The following is a 16,641-nucleotide window of genomic DNA, read 5'->3' as shown; positions in this document are numbered from 1 at the left end:
GACGCCACGGGACGGGGGCTTCACAATCCCGGAGGGAGGGCGCCTGGGTGGCAGCGTCGGTTCAGGCTTGGACTCCGGATTTCCCGTCAGTCACGACCCCGGCTCAGCGGGGCTCTGCCCGAGAGGTTCTCTCCCCCTCCCTCTGCCCCCAGCCCCACTCACGTGCCCACTCCGTCTAAATACACAACATCTTTAAAAGAAAATGAAATTCTGGAGGTAAATGATCTCCAACCTAGACTTTCCGACCAGTTTCTAGGTGTGACGGCCGCGTCGCGCCGGGTCGGGTGAAGGCACGCACACCGGCCTGGCGCGCACCCATCCTCCAGCAGCCGGCGGGACGGCGCGCCCTCACCGCGCCACCGCATTCACCGACGAGCAGGACGTGGCTTAGGAGCCAGAAGTCTTCGCGGAGAACCGGGCGGCAGGAGCCTGCGGGGAAGGGCAGGTGCCAGCACCACGGCTGCGTACCACAGGTGGAGGGGCCCGGGCTGGAGGCTGAGGCTGAAGCCCTGAGGCCTGGCACCAAGATCCCCGCTCCGCAGACCTCCTGGACGCCCAGCGTCCTTGGCGTGCCTTGCCCGGCCCAGTGAAGGTGATGCCCTCGCCGCCGTGCGCCGCAGCCTGGTTTGGCTGGGGACATCCAGGGAAGCTGAAGCCCGAGTCTGTGCATCTTCTCCCTGGAGTCTACTTTTAAAGTCTTCGTTAGCAGGGCCGTTGCCGCTTACTGAGTTGGATTTGGGTTTGCTACTCAGTGTGCTGAAACTGAACATACAATTTCAGGATGCGCCTTGTGAGGAACAAGAAGGGAACGAGGTCCATAAAGTGGAAGGTGGTGGTTATTTCTGGTGGGTGAGGGGCGCGGGGCTGTAGTTCGGAAGCGCTCCCAGGTGTTCTGGGGAACACTGAGGTCCTAGTTTTTAAGTATGGTAGTGGCTACAAAGGTGTTCATTCCTAATAGTTCTTTACATTGTATATGTTTTATGTGTACTTTTATTAATTTTTTAATAAAGATGTTATTTATTTATTTGACGGAGAGAGAGCACAAGCAAGGGGAGCTGCAAAGAGGGAGAAGCAGGTTCTCCTCTCTCTGTGGGGAGGCCAGTGCAGGGCTCGGAGCCCAGGACACTGGGACCATGACCTGAACTAAAATCAAGAGTCTAAGGCTTAATGAACTGAGCCACTCAGGCTCCCCTTATGTATACTTTCTCTCTCTCTCACACACATGCACACACACACACACAGAATAATTCATAACTTAAATCAAGTAAGAGTAGAGGGAACTTTTAAAAGTGGTTAAAATTACCTTCATATTTTCTCTTGGAATCCTCTTGGTTTGGAACTTTGCTGATACAGTGCGGAATTGCACAGCTTATTTCAGTTGATTTTTCTTTTTGACCAATGTTTCCGGTTGTCTTTTTACCCTATAATTTTGAAAAGCAGCAAAAGCACATTTTTGGAGGGTATACATAATTTTAAATTGTTTTTTGTTCAATGAATACAAATACTTTTTGTGGGGAATAAGACACTGTTTATATTGTTTTCACAAAGATAGGTTCAGACACTGCAAGAACTCAAATTTGTTGTACCTTAGCTGTCAAAGATGGAACATCTTCTGATTTTTGGGTTTCCTGGTGTTTCATACTTGTCAGTGAAAAGCTTCTGTCTGCTTGTACAGATTTGGTCGAAGAAACTATAGAACAGGTACATTATATGTCAGAAGCATTTCACATGTGGAAGCAACATTGAGTTTAGATCTAAAATAACATTGAAGTTTGTAGTTTAAGGAAATGTACACACATTTAAAACTTTTTTTCAATATATGGATAACATTTTTTAGTTCCCTTTTCTCCTACCATTTCACCTGTTTTGTCTTATTTTGGGCTGCAAAGGTTGTGGGTGTCACAGTGTTAGATTCCAAAACAAGGAGGCTTTAGGCTAGGAGGGCGCTCCTGTTGGAGGACACACTCTCCCTGCACGGACCTCAGTCCAGAGGCAGTGAGCCACAGCGACTTCCTGACTTCCTGTGGCAGTGCCCTTAGTTACCAAAGCTTAGCATGATTACTGTCACTGGAGCCTGCCACTAAATCTACAGTTTCCTCAAAGTGTGGTCCCATTTAAATGACTCAGTGGTTGGTATGATCATCTCTGCTGGCTGTTATTCTGAATTAGAAAGCAGAAGCAAACAAAGGAAGGCAAGGAAGTTTGAGGTTGTTGCCTTTAAAAGTAAGTGCAGAGACAGATGACATGATACTCTACATGGAAAATCCAAAACACTTGACCCCAAAATTGCTAGAACTCATACAGGAATTCAGCAAAGTGGCAGGATATAAAATCAATTCACAGAAATCAGTTGCATTTCTATACACTAACAATGAGACAGAAGAAAGAGAAATTAAGGAGTTGATCCCATTTACAATTGCACCCAAAACCGTAAGATAGCTCGGAATAAACCTAACCAAGTAGGCAAAGGATATGTACTTAGAAAACTATAGAACACTCATGAAAAAAATTGAAGTCCTAAAGAACTGGAAAACCATTCCATGCTCCTGGATTAGAAGAACACATATTGTTAAAATGTCTATGTTACCTAGAGCAATCTACACATTCAATGCACTCACTATCAAAATAGCATCAACTTTTTCCACAGAACTGGAACAAATAATCATAAAATTTGTATGGAACCAGAAAAGACCCTGAATGGCCAAAGGAATGTTGAAAAAGAAGACCAAAGCTGGTGGCATCACAATTCTGGACTTCAAGCTGTATCAGAAAGCTGTAATCATCAAGACAGTATGGTACTGGCACAAAAACTGACACATAGGTCAGTGGAACAGAATGGAGAACCCAGAAATGGACCCTTAACTATAGTCAACTAATCCTTGACAGAGTGGGAAAGAATATCCAATGGAAAAAAGACAGTCTTTTCAACAAATGGTGTTAGGAAAATTGGACAACCACATACATAAGAAGGACCATTTCCTTACACCATACCCAAAAATAGACTCAAAATGGATGAAAGACTTAAATTTGAGATAGGAATCCATCAAAATCCCAGAGAAGGACACAGGTAGCAACCTTTGTGACTTGGGTGCAGAAACTTGCTAGACATGTCTCCAGAGGCAAGGGAAACAAAAACAAAAATGAACTATTGGGACTTTATCAAGTTAAAAAGCTTTTGCACAGTAAAAGAAACAGTTGACAATACCAAAAGACAACGAACAGAATGGGAGAAAGTATTTGCAAATGTCTTATCAGAGAAAGGGCTAGTATCCAAAATCTATAAAGAACTTACCAAACTTAATACCCAAAGAACAAATAATCCAATCAAGAAATGGGCAGAACTGATGATTCACAGACCTGTACCCCTGGGTCTAATAATAATACATTATATGTTAATAAAAAATTAAAAAAATAAATGGGCAGAAGACAACAAACAGACGTGTCTTCAAAGAAGACCTCCAAATGGCCAATAGACACATGAAAAAATGCTCAACAGCGCTTGGCACCAGGAAATACAAGTCAAAACCACAGTGAGATCCCACCTCACACCAGTCGGAATGGCTACAATTAACAAGTCAGGAAACGACAGGTGTTGTCAAGGATGTGGAGAAAGGGGAGCCTCCTACATTGTTGGTAGGAATGCAAGCTGGTGCAGCCACTGTGGAAAACAGTATGGAGGGTCCTCAAAAAGTTGGAAATAGAGCTACCCTACGACCCAGCAATCGCACTATTGGGTATTTATTCCAAAGACACTAATGTAGTGATCCGAAGGGGCACATGCACCCGAATGTTTATAGCAGCAATGTCCACAATAGCCAAACTATGGAAAAAGCCCAGATTTCCATCAACAGATAAATGGATAAAGATGTATTTATACACAATGGAATACTACTCAGCCATCAAAAGAATGAAATCTTGCCATTTGCAATGACTTGGATGGAACTAGAGGGTATTATACTAAGTGAAATAAGTCAATCAGAGAATGACAATTCTATATCACTCATGTGGAATTTAAGAAACAAGACAGAGGATCATAGGGGAAGAGAGGGAAAGATAAAACAAGATGAAATCAGGGAGAAAAATCATAAGATACTCTTAATCATAGGAAACCAACTGAGGGTTGCTGGAGGAGATGAGGGTGGGGGGGATGGGGTAAGTGGGTGATGGGCATTAAGGAGGGCTCAGGATGTAATGAGCACTGGGTGTTATATAAGACTAATGAATCACTGAACTCTACCTCGGAAACTAATAATACACCATATGTTAATTAATTGAATTTCGGTTAAAAAAAAACCACCACCAACAAAAAACAAGTAAGCACGGAGTAGCTTTTTCTACCAAACCAGGGGTGAGTGTTCCTATTGCACCTCTTTTGATCAGTCTTATGCTGTTAGATCTTGGGGGAGGGGCGGATAAGTACGACCCGTCTTGAAGGGAAAATACTACTCAGCAATGAAAAGGTACAAATGAATGATGGCAGCAGCAACACGGGTGAGTCTCAAAAGCATTAGTCTGACCAGAAGAAGCCGACACAGAAGAGCACCTGCTGTGACTCCACTCAGGAAGTTCCAGAGTGGGCGAAGGAAGCTGCTCTGACAGGAAATCAGTGTTTGCCTCAAGAGGAGGGGGAGATTCTATACTGACCGGGCTGCTGGTCACATGCATATCAGCTTTTGTCAAAACCCGCCGAAATGCACACTGAAAATGGGTGCATTTTACTTAGGCAAATTGTACCTAAATGATGATTTTAAAAACCCACACACTGGCCAACAGATGTGCTTAGTTCACTGTCTGACAGACATTTTGCTCCCAGCTGGAAAGTGGGGCTCCTGCTCCGCTTACAGTAAGGACATATGGGGACTTGGCAGAGGCTGGGAGGACAGGAGAGGGTGTCTTTGCCCTCCTACTGTTTCGACCATATCCCACAGCTCATTATTCTTCTAGAATCACAACATGTTTCAATACCTAGTAAAACAATTTTTAAACTATCCATCATTTGCTTGATATAAAGTAGAAAAATACAACTACATCCTTAAAAATAGATTTGGACCAAAAGTAATTAAAATGTACCTTTTGGATAATCTTCTTTGTCATGTAAATTTTTAAGTATCCGGCTAGTATAGATGTTTCTAATTTCAAGCCCTCGGTCCTTCTCCTAAAGAGAACCGCAATACCAAATTTTCTGTAAATGTTTGCAATTATCAGCCTTGATTTCTTCTATAAAACAATTTACGTGGACTCAGTATTCTTTGAATAAAATCTGCAGATGCTAGCAGAAACAGAAATCAGCCATAACATTATATATCATTCCTGACACCAAAAAGCACTTTTTTTTTTTTTTAAGATTTTATTAATTCATTTGAGAGAGAGCAAGAGCACCAGCAGATGGGAGAAGCAGAGGAAGAGGGAGAAGCAGAATTTCCTTGAGCAGGGAGCCTGACAGGGTTCGATGCCAGGACCTGGAGGTCATGACCTGAGTCAAAGGTAGACAACCATCTGAGCCATCCAGGCACCCCCAAAAAGTACTTTTTAACAGAGCAACAGATTTTGTGACGGAGACAATATTGCTGAGGGCTTTGTGAGCCAGCTTCTTTTTCTTTTTCTTTTTAAATTAAATTTTAAAATTTTTAAATTAACATATAATGTATTATTAGCCTCAGAGGTACAGGTCTGTGAATCACCAGATTTACACATTTCACAGCACTCACCATAGCACATACCCTCCCCAGTGTCCATAACCCCACTACCCTCTCCCCAGCCAGCTTTTTTCACTGTACTTTTTGTGTCCCCGGGGTCTGTGCTGTGAAGTTTGCTGGTTTTTTTCTCATGGTCCAATACAGCCACTAGCCATGTTGTGATCTAAACTAATTAAAATGAAATGAACAGTTCAGTCCTCTGTCACATTAGCCATGTTTCCAATGCTCAGTAGCTGCTTGTGGCTAGTGACCACACTGTTTGGAGGTGTAGGTAGAACATTCCCACCATCACGGGAAGTTCTACTAGACAGGGCTGCATTTAGACAGTACATGCAGGGTGGGTAAAGCCTAGAACAAAGGCATTATTGTTCAGCTTTAAATCTCAATATTGACTTTTTATTTTATTATCTTTATTTTTTAAAGATTGATTGATTTATTTTAGAGTGCGTGTGAGCAAGCATAAGCACAAGCAGGAGGGGCAGAAGGAGAGAGAATCCCACGCAGACTCTTTGTTCATGACCCTGAGATCACGACCTGAGCCGAAACCAAGAGTCAGACAATCACTGACAACCGACTGAGCCACCCAGGTGGCCCAAAAGTATTGAGTTCTTAAAGTCTTGGCAAAACAAAAGGTATGAAATCCTGGCTTGTTGGGGGTGGGGGGGAGAAGGTTTCATTAAGCACCAAACACTCTTCTTACACGTGCATCAAGAGGCAAGCCCGTTAGACTCAAGACCACCAAGTTTATCCAAAACCACAATCAAAGGAGCATCTGAGTGAAAGGTGTCTTCCACTGCATGATTAGACAGGAAAGCCTGGAGGAAGAGGCTGAGGGAAGGGTTGGGGCAGAGATGGCAGGGAGGGAGGGATGGAGGGAGAGAGAAAGATTGGACGGGGTTCTGGTCTCCCCGTGCCCCTCAGAGATATTAAGGGGTTGAATAAACAACTCTGAATTTTGGGAAACTCTCAGCACAGGCGGCCTTGGCATGGCCCAGGCAATTCAAACCTCTTCATCAGGCCCCCAGGTCAGCGTGGAGCTGGAGTAACATGGCATTGCCAAGTGCTAAGTGGAAAGGGCTAAATGCAATGTCCAGGCAAAGGGCCGAAGATAGTGGTTCCCTCACTTCCACAAGGAGTGGGACCCCACAGAGCGGAACTGCGTGGAGAGCTAGGGAACCGGTTCCCCAGTCCTCAAGGTTACCGACCCAAGTGATCCCACAGCACGTGCTTTAGGATTGATGCTCTAGCCAAGGATCAGATGACAGATGGCTCTCAAGGCATTGGCATCAACAGACAACAAATGAAGATCACCAAGATTTGACCGGCAGAGAAGAGGCTGTGAGTTTCACCGGCCATATTGAGTAGACACCAGGCAGATCCCATGGGCTTGGCTAGTTAAGACCAGTCACTTCTCAGTAGAACTAGGTATAGAGGTCCCAGAGGGTCAGGGGCCTCTTTCTCCTTTTACCAACAGAAAGTGTGCACCACCCCCCATAGATGCTATCTCCACCGAGAAATGGGAGATGGGGTTGGGGAAAACTGCTGCAAGCCTCAGAGACAACCTAAACTAGGACCAGTTTTAACTGGAACAGACTGAGACAAGCTTCTGTTTAATCTCCATATCTGTCCCTGTTTTCACCTCCCATTGTGGGAATGGGGCTCGTAAGGAAGTATAGTTACAGAAAATAAAAAACATTATGCATTTTTGCACATCGGAACCGGAGAGGGCAGGGTTTGTATTTATTTATTTATTTATTTATTTATTTATTTATTTTAAAGATTTTATTTATTTATTTGTGAGAGAGAGCGAGAGAGCAAAAGAGTGATCACAGGCAGGCAGAATGGCAGGCAGAGGCAGAGGGAGAAGCAGGCTTCCCTGCCAAGCAAGGAGCCCGATGTGGGACTCGATCCCAGGACGCTGGGATCATGACCTGAGCCGAAGGCAGCCGCTCAACCGACTGAGCCACCCAGGTGCCCCAGGAAACAGTATCTTAATAGACAATGCCACACTGACAGGGGTGAGCTTGTAGCCTGGATATAGGGTGGAGGTGCAGTACCTCATTTGGGAGCTGTGGAAGACTGACTTCTAGAAATGGAGCAGAGTCTAGAATTGGTGTTGGATGACTTTGAAAATGAATTTCTGGGCGCCTGGGTGGCTCAGTTGGTTAAGTGTCTGCTTTCGCTCAGGTCATGATCCCAGAGTCCTGGGATCGAGTCCCACATTGGGCTCCCTGCTTGGCACGGAGTCTGCTACTCCCTCTGCCCCACTGCCCCGATCATGCTCGCCATCTCCCTCTCTCTCTCCTGTCCAAAAATAAATAAAATCTTTAAAAAAAAAAGAAAAAGAGAAGAAAATGAGTTTCAAAGTACAGAAACAGAAATTTTGATCTTTGGGACCATGCTCTCCCAAATTCAGGTATTAATGATTTACGTTAATATGGCAGACTGCATTTTTCTAAAATTGGTTCAGCAGTATTTCTGATCCCATTTCTGGTCTCTTGCTCTTCCAGAACCTGGTGACTCCCCATCAAGAATCCATTGCTCCTCCTCTTGTACTGCCTTGACAAAGGGAATGAGGTAGAAGAGAGTCTATGTGACTGGTTCTCTTTCTGTCTATATCTCTGCACTCTTCTCCTTGGAACCTAGCTGCCATGTTGTAAGGAAGCCCACACCACATGTGGGTGGTTCTGGCCAACACCCCAGTTATGATCTCAGCTGTCAGTTGGCACCAACTGCAGACATATGTGTGAGACTTCAGAGAATTCCAGCCCCCATCTTTGAACCACCTTACCTGATGTCAAGAGTGGCAGAGATGAGCTCGTTCCAGCAAGCCCTGCCCAGATTGTGGATTCGTGAACAGAATTAATATTCTCATTTCTTACACCACTAAATTGTGGAGTAATATGTTATGCAGCCATAGTGACCAAGGCAGTCAGGACACTTAAAACATCTTTAAAGTTTCTATTCCTTTTCTCCTTGGGTCATTACCAGGGATGACCATGAATCATAAAAAGCCGTGTCATTTTTCCAGATGAAACAGAACTGGTTTGCAAACATTTCCAAGAGAGACTTTAAAATAAATCTGTGGGCCACTAAAATTACTCACCATAATTTAATGATGAAAGGTAATTAAAAAAAAAATTAGTTTGGCTTCCATTAAAATTATAGCAAAACAAAATAATATTAATTCATGTGATGGAATGAGAATGTTAATAGGGTTTTGTTAATGAATAGCTGAGAGATTTAATTTTTCTCCCTACTGCACACATTCACCAGGCTGGAAACTCATCCAAGTAATTTCAGATCTTCTATCTGTTCGTATGATTGTAGGGACAAAAAGCTAATTTGAGAAATAGATTCTTTTTTTTTTTTTGTAGCTTCTTAAATAATTTAAAGAATAGTTCTGATATTTTTGGGAAGGAAAATTTCACAAATTTTGTTACATTTTGTTTTAAAAGAAGTACCTTAAGTTTTTGTTGAAGGCGTTTTATTTCCATTTGCAGGGTCTTTGTAGCTACTTGAGCTGCTACCGTCTTCCGGGTCTCAATGGCCAGCTGCCGATTAAAAGCTCTATTGTTCAACCTCAGTTGTTTTTCCAAGCTCTGAAAACAGTATATATTTCAACTCTTATGTCACCAATGTAGTATTATTTAAAAAAAACTTCAATTGTAATGGCAGCAATTGCATCAATGAGAAGTGTGAATTTTTAACACAATTTTAGTACATGCCATATATTAGAACTAAATGTAACCACACAGACACAAAAGCCAAAAAACCCTAGATCCTAATTCTAGAGAATCAGTATATTTTGAACCTAATGTTTTTTTACACTCTGGAATTTGATCTAAAAATACAAACAGCCTTTGAGCATTTCTTGAAAACGAATAAATATAACCAACGCCATCTTTAAAACTCAGCCCAAGTGGCTGGGCTCACCTGGAGGAGACCTGCTAGTGTGGCAGGTGAACTCAGGAGCTCTGTCAAGCTTCAGCTGCTGGAGGGCAGGCGTGAGGGCTCGAGTCTCTGCTGACTGACCCTGGAAGCTCCTGCAGAGACTCACCCCAGCCCCTCAAGGAAGAAGGAATTCTAAGACCAGGAGATCTCTGCCGGCACCACAGCCATCAGCCCTCAGGGCTCACAGGTTTGTGGGCACCTCCTCTCCATCCTCTCCAGCATGATAATTTTATTGCAGAACTCTTTGGTCTGGACTTTGACAAAGGCTTGGCCAAAAGGCCTTTTCTTTCTTTTTTCCCTCATTATAGTATTAATACTTTCTCTTTAAAGAAAAGTGGGCAATATGGTAAGCTAGAAGGATGAAATAATTTTTAATTCCAGTCCCCAAACTATTTACATTAAAAAAAATACTACATGTTTTGGCTCATAAGCATTTTCTCCAACCACCAAATGCCCTACAACCAAACAAAATTTCTCATATGACCAAGTGCATCTGATAAGAAGATACTTCTTGATAGTTCTTGAATTCTTTTTGATTTTGGTTACAGACCAAAGTACAGACATAAAACACGAACTACTTAACATATGTATGTAAAAATATGTAGATGAGATAAAAATACATTTATTTTTCCCTGACGGACACGTGCTAAGATGGGTCCAATATTACTTAGAAGGTCAAATAATAGAACTTTGGATTATGAATTACATGACTGAAAATGAGGCTGCTCATTTTATGGGAGAAAATTCTCTTTGAAAGCAGAGGAAGATTTTTACCAAAGAGGAAATTACCGATAAGAAAGTACATGAAATGAACTTGATGTGTTATTTCAAGTTCATAAAAAAATTGGCCTCTTACCATCACATAATGAGGTATTAAACAGGAAATTTTTAAAATTTAAAGTATTTAAATATTTTTTAAAATTTTTAAATATTTAAAATTTTAAAATTCTGCTGACATTGGCAGAATTCTCAGGAGAATCAGAGTGTCCCCCCAAATCATCCCTTATGGGGCAGTCCCTGAGCCTTTGATGACCGGGTGCCTTCAGGTAGATCAGTGCGTTCATGTCAATGATTGTAGTTTCTTTCCCCTCCCTGTTCCCAGGAGCACTATCCAGGAAGCACTTCTGTCTCAAACATACCAACAATGTTGGAGGTAGTGAGAAGACAACTGGCCAAGGAATATGAGGGATGGGAGAGATGCAGGGGGCAGGCTTTTAGGAAAGTAGGCTTTTAATAAACAATTTAAAGTAGAAGGTTAGCTTCTAAGAGGTTTCACTCAGCCCAGCCCAACCCAACCCAACCCAACCCAACCCGACCCAATAACCTTTCCAGCACACCAACAAGCTTAGAGAATGGTCCTTTCCAGACAAACGAGCCTGGCCGCAGAATGAGCTCACTAGACCGCAGAAGGAACATCTCCCCTTGCCCCTGGCCCCGACCCCCTCCTTAGACAGCATCACTGGTGTGGCCTGCCAGCAAAGCAGCTAGTAATACTTCACTGCACAGGTTCATAAGCGTGATGCATGTACACCCTCTCCATGTCCATTTTGGGACATTACAATTTCTAGGCCTCTGAAATACGGACCTGTATTTTTTTGTCATTTGCCTCCGTTTTTGTTGTAAGGACAGACAGTCTTTGAGTAAGTTCCTCTCTCTCTGCAAGGTTTTTGTCTTCAGAAAGCTTCTGCAGGGCCTGCAAGGCGTCTTTAGTCTTGAGCAGCTCACTGTCAGCTTCTCGAAGTTTCCGAGATGCACTTCTTTCCTTTCCCTGGGATTTCCTAAGTAGCTGCCTCAAATTTTTGACTTCATTCTGATGTTTTGCCATAATTTGAGGTAGATTATTTTGTGAGTTCTCATATTTCCCTATAGCTTTCAAGTGCCTAAGCTGAAGCTCTTTCAAAAACTGGTTTTCTAGGACTGTGACTTCCAACTTACGATGGATGTCCCCTACTTCGTTTTTTAGCTCTTTGATCTTATGAAGCCTTGCTGACAGTATGCGGTGAGTCATAGCGTCTCTTCTTTGGGTAATCATATTGTTTTGGGAATGTAAATGTGGTGCATTCCAGGTGTGCTTTTTTTCAACTGAGATTTCCTTCTGGCCTGTGTGAGCAGACAATCCAGTTTGTTACTAGTAATACGCATACGGACGCAGATATACACGTTTGTGCCCCCCCTCCTCCACCCCCGCACCTGTGCATGCGTACACAGGCAAACTAGAGGGGGAAAGAACGCATGTAATGGCTAGCCATGCTCCAGGGCAGGGATTTCATATGCAGGATACCTCATACCTCACTCAGGGTCAGCAGGAGTCTGTTTGACGGCTGAAGACTGTAAGTCATTTGTCCAAGGTTCCATAACCACAAAGACACACAGCATGGATTGAAAACCAGGTCTTCTTTCATTGGAAAACTTATGCTTATTTCTATTATTAAAGCTATACTAAAAGCCATAATAATAGATATCATTTACTAAGGGCTTACCGTGTGTTAAGCATTGAACTAAATGCTTTATGTAGATTTTCTGATATAACCCTTCCGATAATATGTTATAAGGCAATTCGAGAATAACCTTAGAGTCCAGTCTCATATTTTCAAAAAAACCCCCAGAAAGCCACTGAGCTGCTTAGAGGAATTGTATGGATTTTCCATCTCTCAGTAAGTCCAACATAGACAATTTCCCCCGTTACTTTGGACTGGACTTAAAAGGAAGTAGTTAGTTGGCTTGTATTTAGAAGTCTATTTTAAACAAAATGTATCTAAATAATATTACACCCAACTTCTAAGCACCAACCTTATATAACTGCACTGAGTATGTCAAATGTATACGTAATGTCACTGCGTTATTATCCCCTTTTAAAGATGAACAAACTGATGCTTCATGAAGTCACTTACCAGCGGGCACACAGCTAGGGAGTGGGGAGGCAGAGAACCCAGGTCCCATATGTACGTGCATTCGTATGACACTTATGTACATATATGTGCACACTGCCTGTGTATGTGTGTGTGCATGTGTATTATTATATCCACATTCTGAGAGAGACTGAAACTAGATTCTAGGATCTAAAAAAAACACGGTCTTCATCCCCGAGAGAGAAAGCACTCAGTGGCCAATGTCACTGGAGTCCAAACATTAAGCTATTGGCCCGAGTGTGCACACATCATCTGAGACTCAGCTTGACATGTTTGGTATGGGCGGCAGGAAGGGGGTTCTGCCTGCGACGCAAGTGAGCCAGCAGAAACTGAGGATGCTTTCAGGGATAAAGCATTTCGATCGTGACTATGACAGACTACATGGGTGACAACGATCATAGTATCCGCATCATATCAATAATCGATGGACTGTCTTTCCAACTATCGTCCCACAGGGAATGATTTCATAAGGGCTCTGCTTGGATATTTGAGTATTTTGGAATAGGTTTTTGAGTACACTGAAAATTGGAAAGCGGAGGGCTGACTCTAGGACACCTACTAGGACACCAGGCAATTTAATACCTTGGGTGCTGGCTAGGGGAGCCCCAGACCCAGGCAATGTGGGTTGGGCTGGATTACAACAGGGGTGTCGGGTCCTACATGTTCTACTTGGAAGCCTGACTCCCAGCTTAGAATATTTTACGCTCTTGGGTGGTGTGACCTGGTGGAAAGAGGGATTTCCCTGACTAGAAGGATGACGGGTGGTGGGTTCTGTGGGCAGTGGAGACTTCTGTCCCTGTCTTATGCTACACTCACATGATGGAAGGGCAGAGTCAGAAGGAGTGGGTGCCTGGGACGAATCTTTGTGGCCCTGGGAGCACTGGCCAAGGCCCCAGGAGGAAATGTGCATACGGAGTATGGGTGCTTTGAAAACAGGAAGTGTCAGCCTCTTAGTGTGCTTGGACAAGGAGCACATAAGTGATGAGAATGAAGGACCAGAAACCCTTCTCTGGTGTTCTCATCTGTGTAAGGCTACCCACCCTCCCTCCATCTCCCAAACCTGCCCGAGATTGCATTTTCTGCCTACTTTAGTGGGTGTTTGGGGGAGGACGAACCAGATTTGTCTCCTTCAGAAGGTAAATATACCACTTGTGTTTGAGTGATATAGAATAAATTCATACCATACATATCATGTATATTTGTATACTAATTAAGGTTATGGAAAGTTGAAACAGGGTTGAGTCCTTAATGATTTTGTATCTTATTACACTAAACTACACATGTAAGAATGACAAAATTTACAATTTTTGTTTTTAAGTTAACGTGTAGTGTATTATTAATTTCAGGGTAGAATTTAGTGATTCATCAGTTGCATACAAACCCAGTGCTCATTCATCACGTGCCCTCCTTAGTGCCCATCCCCCAGTTACCCCATCCCCCCCACTTCCCCTCCAGCAACCCTCAGTTTGTTTGCTAGAGTTAAGTATCTCTTACAATTTCTATTTCATTTCATACAATGACGTAGATTTGGCCTAATGATTATACTACTTTTAATGAAGGGCCCCAATTTATGACCAGGTATCTTGCATAAAACACTCAATAAATAATTGTGGAATAAATGAGGAAACAATTTTTAGAAGTTAAGTTATCAGGCACTTAGAACCCAAAGTTCAGTTCCTATGGAAATAGTTTTATAAATGTTAACTGCCTTTCATGCAGCCCCACAAAAGTGCAGAATCGATACAAAATGTAGTGTATAGAGCCATGACCCCTGTCATAAAACCATGGGGCCAGACTGTTTCTGAATTATTATTATTATTATTCACCATAATAATAATAATAATTATTATTATTATACTGCATGTACAGTGTTTTCCATTGTACTCCCTGTAGGGTTGGGGACAGCAGACTTTAATCAAAGAATATTCTTGTGAAATATAGGACTCTTCACACTAAGTGAAATGAATAAAGATCAGTCTCATGTTAGTCCAAATCAGGTTTTTGTTGCCGAATCAGTTTGGGTGCCACAGGTATAGAAAATGTTTGATTTTCAGAGTTTTATAAATTACAAATGTGGTTAAGGGATTATAACATGGAGTCTACCCACGATGTGGGTTCTATTGTGATAATCTCTTCCAAATGCCACAAACAGACTTCTTTTGACAGAGTCCTAGGTGAGAGAAGGAACTGGACCTTTCATGTCCTACCGTGGGCCTGGCCCATGAGTGTAAGGCTCCCACCTCTCTAGGAAAGGGGCTTTTAGCTTTTTGAGGATCTGGTAGAAGCTCATGGGTCCTTCTCCCTAGAAAAATTTACAAATGTAAATAGACACAAAAAAATGCAAAGATTTTCATGGGACTCACAGACATGGGTCTTAGATTAAGAATCCCTATCCTACAGCTTAGAAGAAGGGGACCTGATGATGATTCAGAAGTAGCACAGGGAGTCCTAGGCACACCTGGTCACAGGAGGCTGGGGGTGGGAGATATGGGGTAAAGGTGACGGTAGGTGTGTTCCACATACAGCATTACATGCTAACGTATTTTTCAGTTGTTGACTGATGGCAGTTCTGGTGGTCACAGTGGAAGAGCATTTCAGCTATTTCTCTATTAGGGGTATTTATAAGCCCAGGATTGCTTAAAATGGAAGGGAGTCATCACGGTCCAGGTAGGGAATGAGGTTAGGGATATCACAAGGCTCCTTCCAGTTTGGACAGTTAGGAAGGGATGGTGTCAGTACTCTGACAGTCTGTGAGGGAATGACATTATCAACAGCCTTTGGAACCACCCCTGTGTCAAAGGATGACCTTTGCCTCACCGGACTTGAAGCCCATCTTCTTGGGGTGTTGAAACAGGTTTTTACATTTCATTGGCAATTCAAACATTGGTTCTTCAGCTGAGATGAAAGGCAAGAAGCCAGTGAGATCCAAGTATTTGTAACGAGGCCACCTGTTAACTAAAAACGGAACCAGCCTCACTAGTGGGCTCCAGGAGGGTAAGATGGGCAAGAGAGCTAGGCTTTACATTTTCAGCCTAACTTCCTGCTGTCTTGTTATGATTCTTAATTTCTCTATTTCCTAATTCCTTCTATAAAATTTCACTTATACAGACACATTTAAAATATGGGAGGATAATAAAACGGAATGTGGTCTACTTAAAATACTAGAGCATTAAATAAAAATGTCATTAGAAACAGAAATTTGGTCTTACTTGGAAAATACTGCTTCTTACCTTTAGATTGGGAGATTTTAGAGATGTACTTTTTCTTCTCGTCCTTTTCCTCTTTTATCATGGGTTTCTCTAAATAATTTCTATTAAGAGCAGTTTCTGAACATTCAGAGAGAAAGTCTTCTGAGTAATCACAGCAAGAACGTAAACTTCTGCAGGAACACTGGGACCTGCTATAGTCAACACTCCTATCAGAGGCGTGTCCAGGACTGCCACTGGGACAGTCACCTGTGCCCGGGCTGCCCCCACACTCAGCGGCCAGCCTATCAGGTCCTAATGCCGCACCGGGGAGCTGCCGGTCTATGTCTGTTTGTGCTGGACCAGGCAGAGACATAGTAAACAACCTGACAGAAGAAAAGTATTTTTAGATTTATAGCTACTGACATTAAAATGAACATATGCCTCATTATACTTAACTATAAATGGAGGACTAGGAAAGGGAAACAATACATTCCTTTCAAGTTATTTTCTGGAAAAATCTCAGTTTGGCTTTTATGTTTTCTCCACATAAGATATAAGATTTATGAGACCAAACTTTGGTGAGATTATGCTCACAGGTCATGGAAGATAAAGTTTGTATCAGAGAACAACAATGACAACAATTTATGAATTACTGAATTACATCCTTGTTCTCTAAGAATGGTGACATTTTTTTTTTTTTGCCTTGAAGAAAATGACAGTACTTGGTAGGTGTGGGTGGCTGGTATGAAGTGCAAGACTGAGGAAAGCCAGACATATTTGTGGAGATGCACACACTTTTATTTATTAGTGATGAAATTACACTTTTAGATTAAACATGTAATATAGAATACAACTAATGAATCTAGTAGTTCTCTAGAGCTCACATTCATTCTA

General features: G+C 42.5%; 1 protein-coding gene across 6 annotated transcripts in view; it reads right to left on the bottom strand.

Moving 5' to 3' along the window:
• LCA5L (lebercilin LCA5 like) overlaps window positions 1-16,641 on the bottom strand; it is a 38,503-nt gene that overhangs the window by 2,797 nt on the left and 19,065 nt on the right. For 4 of the 6 annotated variants that reach the window (XM_032865308.1, XM_032865307.1, XM_032865309.1 and 1 more), the window contains 7 exons: window positions 15,790-16,130; window positions 15,377-15,514; window positions 11,236-11,750; window positions 9,161-9,298; window positions 5,071-5,155; window positions 1,587-1,690; window positions 1,304-1,421 (listed from right to left, as the gene is read on the bottom strand). In XM_032865308.1, the coding sequence (XP_032721199.1) occupies window positions 1,304-1,421; window positions 1,587-1,690; window positions 5,071-5,155; window positions 9,161-9,298; window positions 11,236-11,750; window positions 15,377-15,514; window positions 15,790-16,120 (1,429 nt within the window). In that variant the 5' untranslated portion in view covers window positions 16,121-16,130. Of the gene's footprint in view, window positions 1-1,303; window positions 1,422-1,586; window positions 1,691-5,070; window positions 5,156-9,160; window positions 9,299-11,235; window positions 11,751-15,365; window positions 15,515-15,789; window positions 16,131-16,641 lie in introns of those variants that run through there. The other 2 variants (XM_032865310.1, XM_032865311.1) reach the window with 2 other exon arrangements.

The sequence above is a fragment of the Lontra canadensis genome, unplaced genomic scaffold (genome assembly GCF_010015895.1).
Source record: "Lontra canadensis isolate GAN:19392208 unplaced genomic scaffold, GSC_riverotter_1.0 scaffold29, whole genome shotgun sequence".
Lineage (NCBI taxonomy): Eukaryota > Metazoa > Chordata > Mammalia > Carnivora > Mustelidae > Lontra > Lontra canadensis.
The sequence above is the reverse complement of the archived record's forward strand: the minus strand, read 5'-3'. Positions and strand labels throughout refer to the sequence as shown.